This window comes from Rosa rugosa, chromosome 1 (genome assembly GCF_958449725.1).
Source record: "Rosa rugosa chromosome 1, drRosRugo1.1, whole genome shotgun sequence".
Lineage (NCBI taxonomy): Eukaryota > Viridiplantae > Streptophyta > Magnoliopsida > Rosales > Rosaceae > Rosa > Rosa rugosa.
In genome coordinates this window covers 57,288,623-57,313,094 of record NC_084820.1, presented here as the reverse complement: position 1 = coordinate 57,313,094, position 24,472 = coordinate 57,288,623, and the positions used below count along the sequence as shown (strand labels likewise).

General features: G+C 37.1%; 1 protein-coding gene across 1 annotated transcript; it reads right to left on the bottom strand.

The window, feature by feature from the left end:
* Window positions 1-9,551: 9,551 nt before the first annotated feature.
* LOC133725627 (calcium-transporting ATPase 9, plasma membrane-type-like) lies at window positions 9,552-24,253 on the bottom strand. Its single transcript, XM_062152964.1, has 33 exons — window positions 23,484-24,253; window positions 22,452-22,568; window positions 22,328-22,367; window positions 21,435-21,550; window positions 21,219-21,350; window positions 21,030-21,119; window positions 20,217-20,286; window positions 19,945-20,015; window positions 19,779-19,862; window positions 19,619-19,696; window positions 19,471-19,542; window positions 18,555-18,638; window positions 18,389-18,471; window positions 18,165-18,273; window positions 18,036-18,091; window positions 17,873-17,915; window positions 17,701-17,784; window positions 17,445-17,582; window positions 17,257-17,319; window positions 17,077-17,175; window positions 16,855-16,965; window positions 15,741-15,908; window positions 15,416-15,475; window positions 14,186-14,350; window positions 13,919-14,035; window positions 12,804-12,902; window positions 12,222-12,359; window positions 11,600-11,700; window positions 10,929-10,974; window positions 10,680-10,811; window positions 10,402-10,509; window positions 10,226-10,317; window positions 9,552-10,132 (listed from the first exon to the last, which is right to left on the bottom strand). Exons 1-33 carry the CDS (start codon window positions 23,703-23,705, stop codon window positions 10,006-10,008), a joined length of 3,315 nt encoding a protein of 1,104 aa, XP_062008948.1. The 5' UTR covers window positions 23,706-24,253; the 3' UTR covers window positions 9,552-10,005.
* Between the last annotated feature and the right edge of the window lie 219 nt (window positions 24,254-24,472).

Below are 24,472 nucleotides of genomic sequence, written 5' to 3'. Positions count from 1 at the left end.
TCATTACTGCAGTACTGGTGAAGGCGTGAAGCTATAAAAAAAAATTTAATATATATATATTTTTTTATATGAGCTTTATGTTCACAAAAGCAATTTGTCTGGATGCTCCATTGCATCTGTACGTAATTTCTGCATGGCAGCGAAAAAGAAGTCTTGTATCAAGGTGCTTTCTATGCTTTAGTAGTACTCACGGTGAATCACTTGATCACATTTTTCTTAATTGTCAGTCACTTTGGCAACAGATTGCTTGGATTTTTGATTTAGGTGGGCTTCATGGATCTTTGTTAGATAGGCTGCATCATGGTTTATTGATTGGCCGCAGGGCACATTACATGAGCTTTGGCGTATTACTTTTGTTGGAGCGCTTTGGTGTCTCTGGAGGTTTAGGAACAGAGTGAAATATGATGGTGCTTGTGTTAATTAATGTGGTTATTAGTTCTTTTCAATTGGTTAGGGGGCAGATCATTTATTCTAGCATGCATGCTTGCTTCAGGTACCATGTATAACAATGTCCAAGAGCTTTGCATTTTAAAAAGGCTTCGGGTCCCTTGTCGGCCTAGACGTGCTCCCCGTATTGTTGAAGTTAATTGGTTTCCTTCTATATATAATAGGATGCATGGAGGAATGTCTCAGGTCAAGCGGATTATGGTGGAGTTTTTCATGATTTTTTGTGGTCATGTAATTGGAGCTTTTTGTTGTAATCCGGATATTCCTAGCTCTATTGCTGCTGAAGTCATGGCAGTAATTAAAGCCATTGAGTTGGCTTGGGTTCATGATTGGAAACATGTGTGGTTAGAGGTTGATCTGCTCTTGTTCTTAAATCTCCCCATTTAATTAGTGCCTTGGCAAATTCGTGTTTCTTGGTTAAATTGTTTGCACCACAAGTCTCAAATGTAATTTTGCTCACATTTATCACGAGGGAAACTGAGTAGCAGATGCTCTTGCTAATCACGACCTCTCTTCAGATTGTTTGGTTTGGTGGGATGTACCCCTTCTGATTTCGTTCTTTCTCAGTGTAGTAGAGATTAAAGAGTTTGCCCAATTTTTTGCTTTAGTTAGTTTGTTGTTTATTACACCCCAAACTTGGTGTATCCTTTTATTTTTTTCTGACAAATAGGTGGTCGGGTCTTCCGATCTCTGTTTTAACACGAAAAAAAAAGGAGACATTTTGAGAAAATAGTTGTTGCTTTTTTAGGACTAGAAATTGACATATTTATGATGCTAGTCCATTTCAATTTATGGTTTTTTTTTTTTTTCAAAGAAATATTCATTCATAAGCCAAAGTTGCAGAAAACAGGTAAAAACAATGGGAAAAATCGAAAGTTCCAAATATAAATTATTTAAGATAACATCAAGTAATTCCATACGGTGGTCTAAAAAAGCCATCACTTTTGAGAACTGATAAAATAGAGGTTGGGGGAAGATTGATCCATTCCTCCGAACACATCGCACAATGAGATTTTCAAATTTTGAATAACTGAAAACAGAGCGTAGAGCTTATTGTTTATCTCAAGATAGAATATTAGGATAAAGCAACATCTTGCATAACATCTCTCATGCATAACTATTAAAGATTTAAAGTTAAAGCCATCTTGCTATGATATCATCAATTCTACATAAATTATAACCTAAAAGTACGGACGTTAAGAATTTAAGATAAGATTATTGATGACAACGTAGAAAACTAGCAAAGCCTTAGGGTTTTGAGTGAAGAACGGCGACGGCTGTTTATTTGACACCGACGAGGCTTCGTCGGAGGTCGTCAGCGCTACGTAGGGGCGAGGAAGATTGGGATGAGGTGAGGACAATCGACGTCTTGACCTGTTTGATTTTTTAACACACGGATTGAGGTCGAGTTTTAGATTGCAGATTAAAGATTAAGGGCCGATCGGTAACGGCCGGTGTGCTTCGATCAGTGCTTCTTGCCGGCAAGGCGGGAGGAGTCGAGTGCACATTGTGCTGTGTGCTTCCTTACAGGCAAGGGTCATCAGTTTTCTGCCAGGACTCGGCAAGGGTGATCGACACTTGATGGAAAGGTGGGACGGCCAGCTGCCGGAGATCTGGTGGTGGCAGAGGCAGCCCGGTAGCAGAGGTTTCTTTCCCTTTTTGCTCGGGTTTGGGCTTGTGTCATTGGGCCTGGGCTCAAACTTGGACTTAGGGGTGCCTAGGCTTTTGAGCCTAGACTTGAGCTCAAGCTTGGACTGGTTGAGTCTGCTGTAGTGGCGTTGGACAAGAAGAGCAAATTCAACCTGTTGCTGAGGTTGTTGGCTCCCGAAGAGGCTGAGGACAGTGCTGGCTCCAACCCTAAGAGGAAAGAGCTAGCATTTTCTTAAGTCTCTCTGCTATTAGACATATGGTTTCAAGTCTCCTAAAGTTGGAGTAATCTCTATGAGTTTTTCTAAGATGTTTCTAGTTGTTATTTGTACCACAATTGCATGCTGGCAGATTAGACGAAATGAATGATTTTTCCTTAGAATAGCGAGGTTGTTCTTGCTTGTTTTAGGCTTGCTTTCCGGCGAGCATTCCTTTAGACTTTAATGAGTTCAGTATTGACTTAGATAGGTTTATCTGGTTCCATCGGATTCTTATGTAATAAGTGCATGTTAGACTCGGACATATTTTTATGGCTTTGATTACTAATAATCTCAATTCCTGTTCAAAAAAAAAAACGGATGTAGCATTAAATTTTCCAAAATGGTTGACATGCATCGTCTATTGGCACAAATCCTCACAGTGAATACAGTCCCTAATTGACACACAACAATTCTACTAGTAGTTCAAAAGACTCATTGCCACCACAAAGACACTAACAAAATACATAAAGATACGGGGACACCACAAAGACACTAACAAAATACATAATTGACACACAACAATTCTACTAGTAGTTCAAAAGACTCATTGCCACCACAAAGACACTAACAAAATACATAAAGATACGGGGACACTAGTCACAGAGAGAAAAGATACGGGGACACCAGTCATAGAGAGACATCACTCTTCAAACATCAATTTTGACTTTTTTAATGTGGGAACGCTTGATCATCTTGCTGCAGAACAAGCATATGTTGAAGAGACACGTCTGAAAATATATGCGCAGAGCAAGTGGCTGCCAAAGTGCCCATATGTACAATCCAAACTGCATAAAGGAGGTGAGCAGACCATAGAACTCTGAAACCCAAACAATGTTCTTCAACTTCAGTTTCCCATTTTTTATCCAAGCATGTTTTTGATGCGATCTATAACTCTCAACAACATTCAACACAAATATGAACCCAGCAATTAGAATACCAACAATGACTTTACCTTTCCCTTCCTTGGAGCAAGTTCACCCGTTGGGTCACCAGGTCACCCACTATTCACTACTTTTTAGTGTTAATTTCATCCTCTGGGTCCTGAGTACAGTGTATTTCGTGCCATGGGTCACCATGTACAGTGTTTTGGGTCACCATGGTGACCTACACAGTGTATTTCGTGCCCTGGGTCACGGGCACAGTGTATTTCGTGACCCAGAGAATGAAAATATACACTAAAAAGCAGTGAATAGTAGGTGACCTGGTGACCCAACGGGTGAACTTGCTCTGGTATCAAGTATTGACTGACACGCTTGGAATGAGTGCTCAAAATATACCCCTGCAATTGTAGTAAGAATAAGTATAGATCGTTCTAATTTAGGATTACGGGATGGACTCTTGTCAAAAACGTTTAAGGAATAAAAAAATCTATAAAGTATAAAACAAGAATGTATATAGGTATTTACGAAAATTACAAGAGATAGGGGGTTTTTCATGTATTTTAATTATAATCTAACCTTTTTTTTTTTTTTTTAGAATAATAGTCAACCATTTTATTAATAATAAACATAAGAAAAATTACAACTTAAAGATGTAGAAACTACATCAAAATATAAAATAAAAAGGGAAATACTAGATGCAATAAAGCATCGGAAATAAAACCTAACAAAGGTACGAAGGGATGCAATTAAGCATTTGATGACGCACAGGACAGAGTCCGGGCTATGTAAAACGGTTCCAATAGTATGGCCGACCATACTTCCACGCATATAAATACGTCGAAAATAGGGTAACCTTCTATCAAGGTAACCACAGGTAGTGTGACCAACCTTGCCTACTCCACGCAAAAAAATGCGCTGAATAAAGAGCAATCTTCTACCTAAGTAACCAAAGAAGCAATTCCAGCATGTAGATAAATTTAGGGCCCAAAAAATGTCTCCCGGATCCCAAATGCGAACCCTGACAGCTTCGGGCTCATTCACCAGCTACAAAACCCCAAGAAGGAAGGCCCAGCCCAAAGTCCTACGTGAGCAAACCAACAGAGCAAAGGCCCAGCCAACCCTAGCAAAGGCCCATCGTGAGTAGCCCAAACAACAAAGGGCCCAGGTCCATAGTTGGGCACCCAAAATCTCTCTGGGCATGCACCCAGATCCAGACTTGCCTTGTCCTCGACCCCAGTCGCTGAGCCACCAGTCCTCGCCGGAGGAACCCCGTCCCAGATTTGTTCTCTCCACCACCAGGGCTACTCAGCAACGCCGCCGCATCTTGACTCCATAATAGCCACCCAAGGAAGATAGCTACCAGCACCAGACGAGGCCCGAGCCACCATAAAGCCCAAACGAGAAACCAAATGTCACTCCGACCCCAGAGCCAGACTCGATCTCCGGCAGCCCTCCATACACCCAATCGCAACCTCTTGCCAGTCACCACCTCACTCAATGTCGCTACCCACTGGTTCTTCACCCTAGATGGACCAGGTTGAAAAACAGAACTCGCACGGCCACTGGTGAGATGTGCTTGCCATGGCCTCCGGATTGAGTCACAGAAAAAACTAGAAAGCTTTGGGCGATCTGAGATAGAGAAACAAGGCCACAAGCCCTGCGCAATATTAACGATACCGTGAGGGGGTCGCGGTACTCCTCCGCTAGCATGGAGGAAGGTGCTAGAGACGGACATCCAAGGAGGTGACCGCTCTCACCCTAGCAGAGCGGTAGGTCATAAGTTATAGAGTTTCTTAGGTTTGTAGGAAAACTAGAAGAGTCGGGGAGACACTAATTATAATCTAACCTGAGTGTGACCAAAAAATCAAATCAAGAATCAATGTAGAAATAGATGAATGAAGATAGTAGAGATTTAATTAACCACCATTAATACGTTAACAAGGATTCTAAACATAAATTACGGATCAACACATGTAAAATGAAAAACATCAATTAAGAACGAAGATAAACGCATACAAAGTCCTTATTACTTCCCTTAATTAAATTAAGTAGATGAACACACCATAGTTAACCCTATTAAGCATGCAATTACTAGTTGTAGCTAATCATTAACAAGATCGAACACAATTAATGCATTAAGAATCGTGGAAGTTTGATCGATTTAAGCAAAGATAACAAGTTGGAACGCCAATCCTTTCATGCAAAGCTCATTGTTGATTTATTTAAGTAATTATAAGTTTTGACCTAGCTAGAACGCTAGCAATCTTAATCTAGAAACAATTATATGCTCATAATTCGAAGTATGCATCCAAAGGTTATAAAACATATAAAATGTGGGATTAAAGCACAAGATCAACAAACAATCACATACATAATGAAATCGCAATTTTTTGTTCAATAAATTCTAAAATGTTAAACATGCTTCTTGGTATTCGAAAACTAAAAATCAATACATAAACTTCAATCTAACAAGAATTCAAAAATCCAAAATAACATAACAATAATATGAATTGCGTTACAAGGATTAGAAACTGAAAACCAAATAGAGATGGTCGTGGTTACACTTTTAAAGTCTTCAAGAATGCAAGAGGAACTTCAAAAGGATGGATGCTTGATTAGGCTGACAACAAGGATGAATGGATATTGATGGAGCTTGCTTCACGACTTCTAACTTGGAACTTCGGAGAGGTGCCAAAACTTGGAGAGAGAGGAGGCAATGAATTACGAATTTGATTCAGGTTTTTTTGGTGGTGAAAACGTAAAACAATGCTCGCTTATATAGTGCACGGCATAGGGTTGATGTCTTGGTTGTTTCCTACTTTTTCTACATCATCTGACCAATAGAAATCCTCCAAAGCAAGTAGAAATCAACCGTAATCTTCTAAGTGATTTAATTGCCGAATTACACATATATTTCTCCTTTATTTTAGCCAAAACAATATTTATATCAAAGTCCAAAGATAGGTTACGAGCAAAATCATAGAAATGAGAGCAGCAAAGGTAAGTAAAATAAAGAGCACCAACGAAAATGCTAACACAGAGCAAAAACAAGAACCAAAATTCAGCTCAAGACAAGCAAGCGTTATAGTCTGATGTAGGATGAGAATGGACCCAGTTTAGCCGAAAAACTATTAAAGTAAAGAAGCGGCGTAGAAATAAGAAGAGTGATTGGAAAATAGGTAACTCACGCATAATAAGGTTACTAGCCGCTGGACTATTCAAGAAGATTTGGTTTTTGATTTTTCGGGTTTCTCGTGCGAAAAGTCAAGTATTGATTGTGAATAAATTTGGATCAACTTTTGGCCAAAATGTCTGTTTGGTATCATGCGTCTTTTTTCAGAATAGGAACGACGAGATCTTCAAGACCTACTTTAGTGAGCCCTAACAGAGGTGCGTTTGGATGAGAAAATTATAAAATCCATATGTAAGACTTGATATGAACATCTAATGAATGCATATCAAGTGTAATAACTATTGTTACCTAAAGAGAAAGTAATCTGAGATAATATGAGAAAACCTATTCCATGATATTCGTATTTATTTGTGAATCTAATATTTACGATTGGGAATCTAAATGGCTTGGTAACCAAGCAAGAATATATCGGATATATTTTGTTAGATACAGTAATAATGATATTAAGTAACCTGTTATGGGCAGGTATTCATTGTTCTGTACAATATAAATACAAGGTCCCTGTGACCTCTCCAAAAACGCAAGCATACAGTTCTAGCCCCATAGATAGTAGCTTATAAGTTGAGAGGATCACAGAAGACCTTGTTGCAAGATCGATGGCCTTCTCCACCACTGCCTTCTCCACCACTGCTGGTATAATTCATGTTCATAACCGATTCTGTTATTGTCTTGCTATGCTATGCTATATATATGATCTTCATCTTGTGTTTATTATTTGTGCAACTTCATGTGTAGTTTATTTTTCCGCTTACACCATATAGTTTTTTATTTTGCTGAACTTTTATATATAAGATCATGCTTTCATCACTGCACTGGTGAAGCTAGAAGATTTTAAATTTTTTATTTTTTCATGATCTTTATGTTCACAAAGGCAATTTGTCTGGATGCAATCAGACATTCTGCGTACTTTGTTCTATTCCACCATTATTTCACATAGCTGCAATCAGACATTCAGATGTGCATGTACGCTTGACTTTACAGGGCACTTAATAATCAAAAAAATATTTTAGAGCTAAGCCTTGCGGTTGATGGTGCATCTTGCTCGAGTTCGCTTCATTTATGGCTTTCTTATAGGAAAAGCTACTTTTATAATTTCAGACCAGGGGTTGTGTAGGCTTGGCCAACTTTTGCCAACTCTAACCGGAAGCAGGAGTTGTGCGTATTACATATGTGATTTCAACTGCGTCTTTTTAGCTGGCTTCATTTTCGATCACATGCATGATAGGAAACTAAAGTGTTGACAAACCATACTTGATTGAAAATCTTCGAGAGGTCTGCCTAGATATTAGAATGATGCTTCATGTTCTTCTAAATCACCACAGGTCAAAGAGCAAAACATGGCTAGATAGAACACACGGAAAAAATTCTAGTCAACAATCTTAGCTTTTAGAATAGTGACAGTAGGAATAGCTATTGAAATACTTGACTATCAAGAAAATAGAACTACAAAAGTTACTTTTGAACCTTTAATATTAGTATTTTGAAAGAACAAAAATTTGGATGGGGATAGGAACACTTCTTTAATTTCGTCTCACTACTCTTGTCAGAACGAAGAACACTGAGGGCATAACTATACGTTGATCACTTTGGTGCCTCAAAGTATGGCTCCCTTTAGGCCAATCAGATTATGCAATTAACACCATTTGTGAGGTTATTTCTAGGGCGCTTGTTGCTAAAATTAGACCCTTGATTTCTTAAATAACTCATAAGCCCTAGTCGAGTGAAATTGGTTTGAGGAAGATAAATGTCAGACAACGCCATGATAGCTCGGGAGGTTCTCCATAGATTCAATCATGCCAAAGAAGGTAATGGTTTCATAGCTAGCCTGGAAAATTGATCTCTCTAAGGCCTATGATAGGCCAAAGTTTAATTGCTTGAATCATTTTTCTACGAAGCTCAATGCTACCATTGTCAAATTTTGTCTTCTAAAACTTCCAAGTCTGTCATAATGGAAGCGTACTGAAGACGTCAAAGTGATTCATTGGCTCCCTATGGATCACTCTGTGCTTTACATGGAAATACTTTTTACGCAATAAACTCAGGTGTGCAGGTTGGTCAATGGAATCCTGTTTGTGCCACTATGTCTGCAGCTCACATTTCCCCCGTGTTTTTTTTACTGATTATCCGATGCTATTTTCTAAACCTGCTCACAAACAGCTGAGAATCTATACAAAGTTACAAACTGCTAGATTTCCCATCTCCATTTGCAATACATACGCTTGATAAATTTAATAGTCATATTTTTTGGTGGGGTGATATTGATTTCAAGAAGGAAGTGCATCTAACAAGTTGGGATTTAGTCTATATCCTTGAAGAATAAAGAATATTGTAAAAATGAATCGAGCCCAGGCCAATGGACTTTGGAACAGTGTCTTTAGAAATAATTATTTGACGTAGGATTTTCATATAAACAGTGACTACTATAGCCCTCGGCGATGCCCCGGCACTTGGAGAAGTACTGATTTTGGTGCTAATTTACTCGGGCAGTGAATTATTTGGAGGATTGAAAGAACAAATGATCGAAAAGTGAGGATTTAATCCATGAAGTTGGTGATAATGTGCGTATATACCGATACTAAAGTACATATTGTCTAGAATGAAGATGGGTAGAAACTGGATCTTTTACGAAGCTTTCTTGATGATGATACTGTTGCCAAAACTGTCAAGGTCCGGCAACCAGCATTTGGCTCTGGCAATCTTCTTGAAGGTCTACTTCTTGCCATGAGTTCTTACTAGGCGGTAGGCAATGCCAATCTCAGATCTGAAACAACTGATTCTGGTGTTGATTAAGATGTTAGACAGTGACAGGAGTGGCACTTGGGAGATCCATTTTCCTGTGTGCTGGAATTACGGACTTGATTGTATTGTACTTCAGTAAAAAGAAGAGGCATGGAATGTTGTAGTTCCTGCTTCATCTCAATCTTGGAATGTCTCTCCTTTAGACCCGATTTTGATAATAAAAAGATTTAACATAGTATCGTTCATTTGATACATACTGATTGTCTTATTTGCATCATGAAGTAGCTGCGATATATCCATTATATAACCTCTGTGTAATCCTCACCGAATTTAGTTGAATTGTACTCGTAGAAAGAAAAAGAAAAAGAAAACACCGTACAAATATTGAGCGTGAAAAGCTGGACAAATAGCATCTTTATATTTACACTTAGCTCTGTAAGTGTGTAACATAGCAATTTACTAGTTCTATACCAAGACAAGTCAAACTTTTACTGAGAAAAGCTACAGTGTAGTGGTAAGGGTATGCCGTATTATAACCATATACGCATGAATAGACTACAGGCAAAAAGAAAAGAGATATATGTCTTTCATTTAAGCATGTGTGAGGGAAGGAAGATGGCATTTCCTCATCTCGTAGGGTTGTCCAATTCCTCTTGGCCTTATGGCAATCCTCCTAGTTTGGAAGACAATTCTCCTAGTTCTGGAAGAGGTTTGAGATCGATGATCTAATTTCCTCATTGACTCCTATCAGTAATAACCCCCCAAAATCAAAAATATCTTCTAAAGCCAATGGCCTTCAATTACTAGAACTATACGAATGCAACCAGAGAAATCAGCATTAGGTATTGTGAGAAGTTCTGCTTCGCTGAAATGACCGTCTGCATGGCTGAAATGCACGCCTGCAGTACTGGGAGAATGGAGTCTCAGGGACCGGAATTAGTTTGCCGACAATAGCAAGAGGCCAGCTGTCAGAAAATAAAAGGTGGTCAAGTATCATGAAAATATGGATGCAAGGTTCATAACTAAATTGTGTGATAGCTAGTAGTACATAAGCCTACCTGATGATGGCAATACCAAAGCAAATAAGCCATTGCTTCCAATCAAGTACCACTGTTTTTGCGAACGTTCCAAGAAACTGAATGATGAGTATCTGCAAATCCATTTATACTGTGTAAGTGTAAAATAGTAACAACTAAGTACCAAAAACCAAAATAGAAATGTAGTGGCATCTCACCTGAAGTACAAATGTGACTCCTATTATTCCCATGAAAAGGTAGTTCTTAGTCACTCCACTGAAAACATTCAGCTCTTCAGGCTTTCGAGCATTAAACTCATTGAAAATCTGTATTCAGATCAAGAAAATACTCTTAAGAATAGATACATTAGCACCCGCTAACTTCAGTACAATGAGTTCAATAACTAGCAAGCAGAACAGAACAATGAAACCAAACCAACTAAACAAGTACAACCTTATTCCTCATTCACGTGGTTAATTTAAATTTCAACACTTACTTGGCAGAAGACAAAAGCATTGAATATGATTGTATTCTTCACACCAGCGGCTTGTGTGTTGTCCTCTTTCAGACCAAGAATGCTATTACCCAAAAAGTTGAGGACAAGGAGCACACAAACTTGATACAAAGCCTAGAGGACAAGGAGAACAGAAAGGGTACTAAGAGAACAGTCATACAGAAGGTTGAATTACCCTTGCTATACTGTGATCTCAGAAAGTTTACCAACAATCATGAAATGAATTGGTACCTGAATTAGTAGGTTCCTCCACATGATGTTGGTTATAAGAGGTGCCCTAACAAAACAAATATGAGATTATTTCTTCACATCATATAAATCTAGATGTAGTTCATTAAGACAATTCAAATACAAGGATATAAAATCTATCCAATGGAACTTCATAGCCAAATGTTCCGTTCTTAAGATGGCACAACTTGAGAAAAATATCACAAAGTGAAATAAATGCAATTGAAATCTGGAATACCATAAAAGGCCGAACAATAGACAGGACAACGATATAAAAAGGAAAAGGCAAAGAAAAACCAAATTATTTGCTTATTATATGGCCCAGAATCCATATGCATCGCAAAATTATCAAACTCATCATCTCAGAGGGATGCCAAGCAATAATAAAAAATAATTTTAAGAAACTTCCACAGGTCAAAAGAAAGAAATTATGATCGCCAATTGTGCTGCAGTAGGCAAACCCATCTCTTTGGACATAGTTTGTGGGAAATTATAACAAATTCACAATGGACCAGAATAATCTACAAAATTGGCAGAAAATATTAGGAAAAGTGACTACAAGATCCCTACATTATGCTAATGGATAGATACCATATTTCTAAGAGCATAAAGCTACAAGGATTTGACTTGGATACTACTAAATTGCAGAGATATATTGATGCACAGTCTCACACCTTCTGCCAACTGGTGCTCTATGCATAAGGTCGTCTGTAGGTGGTTCAGTTGCCAATGCAAGTGCTCCTAGAGTATCCATAATCAAGTTAACCCACAGAAGCTGTAAGAAAAACATAAAACAAATCATTGATATTCAAGTATTTGTAAGGAACATCAAATTAAACTTTTCAAATCTTCAATCCATAATCAAGTTAACCCACAGAAGCTGTAAGAAAAACATAAAACAAATCATTGATATTCAAGTATTTGTAAGGAACATCAAATTAAACTTTTCAAATCTTCAAGTATTTGTAATGGAAACTTCATAGAACTAACACCAGGAATCTCAATTTGATTTAAGTCTAATAATTTCTGTCTCTAACATGTCAGAAAGTTAAGTATATGGCGTGCAAAACAAGATCTATAGTGGTTTTGCCCATTGCTACCTAGAGCTAGTATGTGAGAAGAAACATGACAACCAAAACTCATTGCTATAATGTTCTAAAATGCCTAGGGTTTGAATGCAGATTGTTACAAGACTTATATGTCAAGACTGAATAATTGATATCCATAACGAGGATATATTTTATATATATATATCAAGAGAGAGAGAGAGAGAGAGAGAGAGAGAGAGAGATCAACCTGTACAGCATTTAAAGGAACATGACCAGAGGATATTGCTGCAACAACATTAATTGTAAGAGCAGCAACATTAACCGTAAGCTGGAATTGGATAAATTTCTGAATATTTGCATACACAGAACGTCCCCAGCGAACAACCTACATGATGCAGAAAAAGAGAACCACTCAGAGAAAATAAAATCACCATCCCAATCCTAAAATTATAAGGGTAACCCAAGGTAAATAACTAAATACAATCATATTCATTTTTTTGCCAATTTTCTGAAACCAGACCACCGGGATATGGTTATGGGCTAGAGGTAAAGTGCACGGAAAACTGAAGAAAGAAGTGTACAAAACTTGAGCAAGAGAAGATTTGAGCCATGCCTTTTCCACAAACCTTTATTTGAAATCCACATACTAGTTCAAATGTTTGAGTTTTAAGAACTTAGAGAATACATTTTACGTCCATTTTATGTTAATGAAACTAAATGCAAAGGAACTAAATGCTCTGAAGACAAAACTGAAGCTCAGCAGTAAAAGAGGAAAAGAAAGATAACAAGACTTTGGTTAAGTTGTGAAAGTGAAGGATACTTTTCTCACCTTTACAACAGAAGCAAAATTATCATCCAAGATAATGATATCCGAACTTTCTTTTGCAACTTCAGTTCCTTGAATGCCCATAGATAGACCAATATCTGCCTAAAATACAAAATGGAAAAGAAACTGATCAACTACAACTAGAGAACATTACAGTAATGGATGTTGAGTAGATGAAGTATTAAAACATGAATCCATAACCAAAACCATGACAGACAAGGGGCAAGAAAAGAAAAAGATTATCCAGTTTCTGAACCATCTAGTTATTCCTCTTCATCGTCCAGTTTCAAAAGAATTCATTGCTATAAATGTTGAAAATCCTTATGACTTGGAGCTGTTTCTTACAAAACTGGCATCTAAACAAATCAATATAGTCATAGATGAGTTATATTACACCCTACTTCAAGTTTGTGCTAGCATGGATCTTGACATGCGACACATAAAAGGATGCATATATGTACATAAGCATACCGATAAACACCTCTTGTAGTCCATTTTTCAAACAAGAACTTTATAAATAGATAGGAAACCAAGTATAAAAGTAGATGGACAAGAAATATCCAGCTGCCCCAAAACAACTAAAAAACACGAGGAAAAGATCTAGATTAAGACTTGGCCACCTAAAGCCAGCTACCATTACCACAATTAACACAAAACTCAGTCAAGATTGTTGTCTTCTTAGAACATGATAAAGAACTGTGAAGCATGTAATAGAAACAGTAATCTTGGTTGCTTGAATACAAACAATTTTATGTATTATTTTCCTCTTCAATAGATTTACAATATAGTCCACACTAATAGCTTTTGCTGATCAACGAGCCTTCTGTTTTCATTGTCTATGAAAGATCCAACGTGAAAATCGACCTGTATGTCTTCATCTCAATGATATAGTTGTATATGATTAATTTACTAAATATACAGAATAGTTCATATAGGACTTGGTTCATCTACAACTTCTCATTCACAAATATCTCCCATATCAATAAAACGTGGGCAAGGTTATACGATGCTTATATGCCGAATGTAGAATGTTAGCAATCATCTTAAGATGTCTTCTAATATTAAAAATCTGAAGGCACAAATCATATAAAAATATTAAATTCACAAAGATGACATACCTCATGAAGGGCAGGAGCATCATTAGTGCCATCTCCTGTTACTGCAACAACATCTCCCCCCTTCCGTAATGCTTGCACAAGCAATAACTTGTCATTAGGGGAAGATCTCCCCATTACCTGTGCAACACCATGCCATATATAAATATATGCTCATTGGAAGTTACCCAACATACAACTCACACTTCTAGGAGATAATTGAATTATTAAGAGAATACTGAAGATCTAAAAGCTAATGTGATCAGAACTTTCACAATGTTGAAACCACACCGTTATTTTCTGGGCAACTTCTTCTCTTTCTTTTTCAGATAATTCACGGAATGTTTTTCCTTCAATGATATTAGGCTCAGTAGCATCCTCAACAGAACAAAGAATTCCACACTCTAACGCGATTGCTTTTGCTGTCTGAAGGTTGTCTCCAGTGACCATGCGTACCTACAGGTTCACATAGGTGTTATTGTGACAATCGTTTAAGATGAGTAAATCATCAAACAAGGGTATTGCATCCAGTAAAAACCAGTAATGCCACACTTTATGATGCTAAAAAAGAGCTTAAATCCTCTCTCTACACCAGAATCCTCACTTATTTAGGGGTCAAATGACTGGAATGCAAATGGTCCATTTTTGCAGGTCTCAAGTCTGAACCTCTCTTGTTTTTTATTGTGGAAGTTCAACACTGTTTTCAGTAAACTATAAAGAAAATCAACAGCTCTGAGCACCCTATAGAAGGCTTTGTTATTCATAACAAAAGTTGCGTACGATGTTTGCTGCTAACCTGGATATGATTTTTCCAGCAATGTGACTTGCAATTTTATTTCATCCTTTTATGACAGTCTGTCTTTTTTGTACTTAAATAAAAATAAATACACTTGTTGCTTGAGATTAGGTCTCACTTGGACTTTAAGTTTGAAGTCTAGTGGGCAGGGTTTCTTTATGATCTTCGATAGAAGATGATAGGAATCTTTGCATCCATTCTCATTGTATTCTCAATTATTAATGAAGTTTCTCTTCCAATCAAAAAAAGAAAAATCAGGTCCACTTGTTCTTTATTAAAATAGGTTGTATTACTCAGTTTAGAGATTAATTTGTAAAAGCAGAAGTGTCAGAGAGCTGCCAAGTAGTGCTGATTACCTTCTTAAACATTACTCAGGAGAAAAGAACCTCTCTCAATTTGCTATTTAGATCAAAAGAACCTTATCAGAAAGTTTGCTATTCAAATCATTATCTAAAGTTTTTAATCAGGAAAAAAAAAAAAGACTCATTGCTTGACCCAGACAACTCTTCAAAGGTTCATCAATAAATTCTCAAAAAATACAGGCCACTAGATTGATCCTAGAGGCTTTTACATGTATTCCTAAAACCTGAAGCTAAAAGGTACACCCAAACTTTCTCCAGACTAATCCATATATCCACCGTTGTAATGGTGTAGCAAGAAAAATGTTATGACTATGGACATTTAGTAACATCTAAAGTTATTGTTTAGAAAATGTGAAAGAATACCTTAACACCAGCCTCTGTGCATAATCTCACTGCATCTTTGACCCCAAGGCGACAAGGATCCTGCAAATAGATAGACATATTAGCTTTCAGTGGAGAAGGATAGTACAATGCTAAATAATCTATACCTTAAATCACATCCAACTATCCAAGGCCCTCAGCATGGTTCTATTCTATTACGTACGCAGTCAAAGAAAAAAAATCAGATTAAAGTAAATTATGCAATAGTGGACTTTTGCTGCTTACGTGTAAAGATCTATTCTCAAATTAAAATGTAAAGGCAAGAAACAAAACCTCATTATCATGAGAAACCTGTTACATGTTATACCTTTATACCCACGATAGCAAGCAACACTAGATTATCTTCAGGTAAAGCCCATTGACTTAAATTCTCTTCCTCAGTAGGAACTTTGTCCAATTCATATGGTCTGTATGCAATGGCAACGCATCGCAAACTGCTTGCTGCCATGCCATCAATAGCTGCCTTGAAAAAATCCTGGAAACAATATTCAAAAATTTCAATGACAAACTTGAAGAGACTGTTATTGCAGGTACAAGTTTCTATGCATCTAAGACAAGGGATTTGGACTGGAGATCCCGAATATTTGTATCAAAAATGTATCGCATATGATGTGGCACTTGCCAATCATTACTTTAACTCGACAATTTCCAACTTGTATTCAAATTAAATAACTTTTAAATTCAAGGTGGCGATGTGGCAATCACCACATCACCGTTTAGCGTTGCAACATCAGATGTCAGGTTATTTGAGATTCGTATCATATAAAGTACATTAAGAAATTTTCACTAAACACTCGGATCCAAAAACCTTATTTTAAATCCTCAGCAAATTTGCCCTAAGGCCTATGTGCATCACAACTGTCATATAAGTGTATTAAGAAAATAATAAAATAGTCAAAATGCAAAACTTTCTAATTAACAGGAGGATCTTGGTAAAAATGATAAATGATTCTTTTTTTTTTTTTTTAAGTCATCACTACATGTTATTATGCAGACAACCACGCTACCTTAGTTGAACAAGTGTAGGACTATAAGAATTATAAATTCTCGTAAGATACATACAGAACAACGTAATAGAACACATGCCAACTATATATCTCTGACAAAGTTTATCTTGAAGCCAGTTCACAAGACAAACATTCCTTCTAAAGGCTTATCTCCGACTTTTCCAACTCAATTTTACATTTTCTATAGGTCTATGCATTTCTTGGAATACCCATCACTATCATGACTAAAATTATTACCTATAGCCCTCAAACCAAAATTATTTTAGTGGACTCTTCTTCCATAACTTATTGAAATATATTTGCATAAGCATCTTTGATAAAACTTGTTTCCCCAGATTTTAATTTGAGATCTTTCTGGATTTATTGTTCCTAATAAGATATTCTGAAATTGATGTGATGGTTTATACTCCCAACCTTATCTTGATTAATGTCCTGCGAACACCCATTTGAATCGAGATACTCTGTACATGAATCTAAAACTATCTCCGCAGCACCCTTCCAATGTATATGAACTTTAGAGTCAGACTGCCAAGACAAGATAAAAGCAAGAAATAAAAATCATTAGCATAGGACTAATCAAGCAGATGACGTTGAGCTTGTTTGTCCACTTCAATTCTTAAACCTTAAACAAATTACCCCTTTCAGTGCAACACCTCCTCGCTTTTTCTCTGAGTTGAAAGGGAACACATGAAGAATCATAGACTCGGATCTGATAGCATTAAACTTCATTCCCAACTGAAATGCAGATTTGATCGCTGAGTAAATATTCAAATATAGGAAACTGAAAGTACAAACTTTAGTGAATTGAAATGGAACCTTCACTGCCCACGAAAGTATAGCCTTTTCTGTGGGAGATCCGGAGATCTCTACTTCACCACCCTGCTCAATAGAATACAACTACATTTAATAGAAAACAAGAATAGCCACCAAAGTTCAACAATTGAAGAAAAGAATTAAGAATCCTTAATGATGTTTTGAGAGAAAAGTAAAAGTAGAGATATTACCTCTGGCTCAAACACATTCCCACTGGTATTCTGTGCAATGCCCTCACTTAGCAGAGTGGAAACCAGTGGATGCAACTGTGAGGAATCATCTGGTGGATGTATCTTGTTTCTCCCAACATATGCCTCGACCACAGTCATCTGCAACATGTCATTTTTCATTACATAAACCAGTGGTCCCTCATGTTTCAGATACGATCGTGACTTTGTATTTAGAAATTTGAGAAAAGAACTATTCAGTTTTGTGAAGAGGACAAACCTGATTTAAAGTCAATGTGCCAGTTTTATCACTGCAAATTGTTGTTGCTGAGCCCATAGTTTCACAAGCCGACAGTCTACGCACCTGCACACATATGTTGTTAGCAGTAATTGCAGAAGGTAAATGATGTTGGCAAACTAGCCAAAGGGAAAAAAATAAAAAAGATACTTGCCAATGCCTTATCTGCCATCATTTTCCTCATTGAGTATGCTAGCCTGTTATGTGTTGAAGTCCAAATGCAAAAGATGATAAGATAAATTAGAGCAATACTGCTATGAAAAAACTATCCTCCAGTATTATTACAACTTAAGAAAAAAGTGGTAGCTGCCACTTACGTCAAGGTAACAGCCAAAGGTAGCCCTTCAGGCACTGCAACAACTACAATGGTGACCTGAATCGTTCTAAATTGTCAAAGAGGCCAACATAAAAAACAAAACCAACAAGCATCCAGAAACTTCACTTACAGCAATGGTGAAAATTTTTACAGCTCCATCTACAGCCTTACTAAGGCTAGTCTTTCCCGCTTCAAATTCCACACCTCCATCTGTATTTTTTGAATGTCCAGTAAAGTATCTAAAATTTCAAATAACAGTGCAGCTGATAAGATTATAAACAATTCATTTAATAGCATAAAGATTATTCTTTTTAAAAAGAAAAGGATATAAATTATTTAATTATGAAATATTACCTGAACCAAAGAACAAGAAGCACCGAAGCAGCTACTGTAAGCCCAACTATGCCTATAAAAGTCGCAAGTCCATTTAAGCGCACCTATCCCATACCACAAATAGATAACTTTCAGCTCTAAGTGGATTTTCCATAATTAAAGAACATTTAAGGAAAAATGCAAGAACCTGTAAAGGAGTTTCTTCACCATTATCCTCAGAGATACTTGCCATCAACAATCCCCATTCTGTATTGATTCCAACACTCGTTACCTACAGATAGACAGATGGTTGATCAACCTCGGTGGTATAAAAGAAACTAGATACAGAATTCTACTCATTGTCGCATCTTAGGACAAATTTCAGAAACATGACTTATTTGTAGGATTGTAGGACAAGTTCAAGCAACTCATTGTAGCATTGTAGGAATTTCCAGAAACATGAAGTGTTATCACAAAGAATCAAAATCCACACTCTGAAGTTAGTCCAATTTTAGAAATGTTCATAGTAGCAATCAGACGAATTGATATTAGCAGCAAGCAAAGGGACAGATTGTGTGAATATGGAGTATATCTACACCCTTGCATCTACATCCTAATGTTAATATCTGAAGTCCTCGGTCTAATAAGATCAAAATAAAAACACCTGCAAACTAATGTTTTGACTTTTGGATGTAAGCTCCTTTAGTGCCTCTGTGCTAACCATAATATAAAATTAAACAAAACTCAATACGAGGAGAAGCAGAGAAACAGATGGATCTACAAAATTGGCACACTGAACTATCCATTTTCCTTCATCCAAAATCAAAAGAGGACATTAGGCATGCTTATTTGAAGATAGATGCTAATATATGTTATGATCAAACAAATTAGGCAACTTCTCAGTTTGCCTACGTTATTTTATCTTATAGTTCTTCTAAGTTCCTTAACTTTTGTGGACCTCAGGTCCACAGATCGTAATATATTGACTTTCCAAAATCCTCCCTATTTCAGCTTGTCTTAATAAAGTTCCTTTCTTCTCAAATCACAAAAATAAAATGTAAATATTGTCTGAAAAGAAAAACCAGTATTTTTAATTTTCTGAGATCACCAGAAGAAAATTTTACCAGCATGGTACCCACTCCATCAGCTATTTTGCAGCCAGACATTAAGAATGGTGCTTTCTGATCCTTGTGAACCTGAAAGAGACGGTGCTTAAGAATTATAAGGATCTAACAATCAGATAGTTAAATTACTGCAAGGTATATCACTCACAATTTTGCTCTCTCCGGTCATACTAGATTCATCAATCGCAAGAGAATGACCGGTGATTAAGATTCCATCAGCCGGGACCTAAGTACAAAAAAGATTATTTGTTTCACATAAATAGAATTCCACTTCCAGTAGAACAAACTAATACATTAAGCACACTCACCTGATCACCTATTCTGAGAGGTACAACATCACCAACCACAATATCAAATATTGAAATCTTTACTGTTCTACCGCCTCTCATGACCTGCAGAAATTTTTCCAATAATTAGGCAAGTTTGAATCCATAAACTTTAGTGCTGATATTCAAATGATGAAAGAGTACACACCTCTAATTGTATATTTTGCTTTTCCTCATTTAGATTTTGAAACTGAAGAGATTGTCGATAATCACTAACAGCTGGCAAACAAAAATTGACAAAGGAAAAAAGAAAATTAATTTCTTGCTTCTAAGATGAATCTCATTGAAACAAGGATAATATCAGAAAACAGTCTAATCCTTCTAAGTCATCATTGCATAATATATTTCCAGAAGGACAAACTATGACCATTATATAGAAACAATTACATCCACGTAAAGTTACAACCTCTATTTCAGTACCTGTAACAATGATAACAAGAAAAACAGCAAATGCAATGCTTCCTCCATCATACCATCCGTGAGCCAAACCCTGTGAGGAATTTCCAAAGAAATTTATAATTTATAAAAAAATAAAACATTAGTTTAAAAAAATGGAACTACAAACCATGCCAAGATAATTAGACAAATCAGCACCACTTAATTATAGTCACATATATAAAAACAGGGAGAATAGAGAAGAGATAATGAGTTGGTTTCAACTATTCTACAGAAAGAGTGAGGATATACGACACTTATTTTCAATGGTTCGAGTCAAATGAATAGTATACATAATCAGGAGGTTGTGCGGAGTGGTTTAAGCCTTTTAAGTTGGAAAGTTGGATTTATTAAATCCCAAACATTCTTTGATTCCAATCCAATTCTAATCCCAGAGTGAGGAAAAAAAACAAGAAGAAGAAGAAGAAGAAGTGCAATCCATTCCAATATTTGGGATCCTGGAATCTGCCAGAATCTGAATTTCCAATCAACTTGCTCCAGTAGTTTTTCAGATTGTAGCTCCTAAACTGGTTCACCTTTAGGAACTTCTTTGCAAGATTCAGGCATTGTTGTCTCGTCCTACCACAGCCTATTGATTCACCATTGACTAAAGACTATCATAGCTACAGAGACAAGTATATTTTGCACATAAAGAAATCAAAAACACATTATACTCAAACCCAATTTCTCAAACATGAAAATGTGTTTCCTTGACGAAAACCAAGCCATACATGTTGACAATGCTTAGGTCAGCTAATGGAGGGAAAAAAGGCGGATAATTTGAAGGACCAAGTGTACCTCTGTTTTTATTCCAAGTGCTAATGACACCGCTGCAGCTATTATCAAGATTATAAGAGTTAAATCTTGCCATGCTTCCCAAAGGAACCTCTGCAGGACAAGCACAGGAATGAAATGCACTTATTGCAACATATTCCTAACTGAAAATAGCAACTAATAAAACAGTAAACCTTATAACAAATAATATACCAAGAAACTCCGCCCTTTTTTCTGAGGATATGTATTTGATCCAAACATATTTCTGCGATATACTAAATCTGCTTCATCCCCATCAATTCCCTTCTCCAAATTTGTTTTTATCAAAGATGATATACCTTTAACCTGATCAAGTTACAATGCATTATGAAAGGGAAGGCACACAGAAAGTCACAAAAACAAGGAGAAATAAGTTTGCAATTGACTCACCCCTCCATATTGCTGTAGAGCGGAAGTATTATGCTCCCTAGTTAGTGAAACAAGTGGTTCAAGTCCAATTCCATAATCACCGCTTGGAGTTGGAGGTGTTACTTTTATGCCTAACCCTATATAATCCGGAAATAAGTGAATTATGAGAATAATGAACTGGAATGGCATCTGCCATTGGGCAAAACATACATATAGTATTTCCTGAACTGCTTAGCAACATTACACTAAAGTTATGGAACCAATGCATATCAAGCCTGACACAAACAACAATAATGCTTCCGTCTTTTTGCCAAAATAAAAATAATGCTTCTGCTTGAATGAACAGAACTAATAACTTACACCTTGTATGAGCATTAACATACAAAGCAAACAAATTGCAAAAAGAAGTCAGCATGATTTAGACACTTGACCAGCAAATAAAAAAAAAATTAAAAGTCAAAAAAATGTAATTGAGGATAAGAAGTCCTCATTTAAAGAATCAAGGCAGAGAAAAGTTGCACTAAGCCCCTAAAACAACAATATTTAGCAAGTCTAAAACACCATTGTATAGAAAGTCTAACAGAACAGGTTGACAGAATTAATCAGTAAAGCCATTTCAACTAACTATAAAGGACAAGTAATGTTGCAATCAGGGATGAAAGATATTGGAGTCAGTGAAAATATCGATGGTCCAGGTCTAGAAACATATCACTGAAAATACCAAAATGGGTGGAAATGATGGAAGCAGCAAAAGCTTGCTTAACCATGCAATTTTCAAATTAAACTTCAAGAAATTCTAAAAATCAATACAAATGAATTAAATATAATTACACCATATTGCACCAATTATAGATATTTATAACATTCAGGGTGAAACAGTAGCAGCCGTTGAGTGTTTCCAGAGAGTAACATACCAGTTTCCCGTTCTCCAGCCAATTTGAAAAGCAATGCGGCCTAATATCACAAGTAATCATCAATTGAACTGCGACAACAGTACCACACACTATAATGATAATTTGTTATCGTTCAGAACATTACTCTTATGACTTGTGCATGGGATCTGATCATCCGCCTTCTACTGTCTTTCTCTTCTTCCTTTTTTAAGTCCAACGTGTACCGAAATCGACGTGAAGCATTTAACACTAGCGCGGCTTGCTGCAAAGAATCAGACCTCTTTTAACACACAAACACATAAACAGAAAACGGCAACTGAGAAGAAGAAGAAGAAGAAGAAGAAGAAGAAATGTGTATAAAGATAATGTGGATGAACAGGTAAAACCATCCAGGTGGGACCGGGGGGGCGAGGGGTGGGCGCATGGACCTCATATATCAATTAGCAGTCAACACTTTCTCACTTAGATGAACATTTCGGAATTTATGACAGGGAAATGAAACATTGTGCAATGAGGAATTTCCAGCCTTTTTTTTTTTTTTTTTCATTCTATACTCTTGTCTCTTGGTAAAGGACTTGAACTGTTATCTATTGCACTTGAAGTCTTGAATCCACCAAGAACTGATTAACCAACTTAAATGTACCTACTGTACATTGGTGGTGAAGAGGTACATCTCATATATATTTTTGCATAACAACACAGTGAAATGTGTGATTATACGTAAGTGTAATGCTCAGTCCATATCATAGTTCTCCATATTCATTTCCACAACAAAACCCTGTCTTCCTCAAGAAACTAAAACTCACATAAACCCTCTCTCCTGACCACCAAAACCACCCAAAAAGAAAATATTAGAGCCTTCAAAGTGGACTCTTCTGTATGTATCATTACATCCATTCCATCATTCCTCTCTGAGTTCCAGTACTTACTTCAACAATGCCGATTCATTTCATTTTGATATCAAGCAATCAGTCCAAATCCTAAACAATGCATATATGGTTCGATTCCCTCTCGGAATCGTACTAACTTAAACAATGCCGAGTCCAATTCTGGTCAAGCAGCAAATCCATTGCACCAAACAAACCAAATCCTCTACGATTTTTGTACGGCATTGCTAGAATCAACAATGCGATATAGAAAATTGGCATCGCAAATTAGAAACAAGAGAGAGAGTTACCCTCCATCGGCGTAGCGTGGCGGGAGGCGCGTTCTTGGTGTGGGCAATGTCGAAGGGGTCGTCGTCGTCGCCGTGGTGATCGTTGCTCTTGGACGCCTTGCCGTCGACGAACTCGGCGGGGAGCCGGACCTTGGCGCCGGACTCCATGTCCAGGTGGTGGCGGCCGGACCTCGACGTCGGAAGCAAGCCGTTCTTGGAAGAGTCGGAATCACCGGACGCCATAGTAGCAGCTCCTCTTCCTCTCTTCTCCTTCTTCTACGTCGTCGTTTCGGTCACCAAATGTCGCAGGAGAAATGGCACTCTCTCTCTCTCAACACACTCTTTCCGTTTTGTTGCCGCAAATAAGCAGGGCCACGATCTTTTCACAGCTAACGGTGGGGGTCCCAGACGAACAGAAAAAAAAAAAAAAAAAAAAAAACGGATTAACAGCAGGGAATTAATGTTTTTTTGGTTTTCTTTTTCTTTCTGGCCATTTGATTGGGTTCGGTTTACGAGAAAATCGGAGCGGAAACATAACGAGGACAGAGAAGAAAATCTCAACAGTTTGGGTTGGGGTAAAACAAAAACAGCTATTAGGTGTGAGATTTTTACCGCGTTATTGGAGGAGAATAAAACGGAATTTAGAGATAGACTGAGGAGATTACAGAGAGAGAAGATAGAGAGATTAGAGAATAACGGCAAAATTTGCTGAGAGAGAGACGAGGACGAAGACGGAGACGAGGACGACTCTACCAAACTGGAGAGAGAATGAAGGAAATTTCGCGGAAGTTTCCCATGCATGCATGTGAGCAATCACATAACCCACTAAACCGGTTTGGCAGGATATGAAAAAAAAAAAAAAAAGGGAATATTTCATTGAAAATGACCAAACACATTGTAACTAAAAAAAATGTGCAACACTTTCTTTTTCTCCCAAGCAACACGTACATTGTTTTCAATAGAATTCAAATATTTGAAAAACAATTATATAATAATGCATGTATTATATA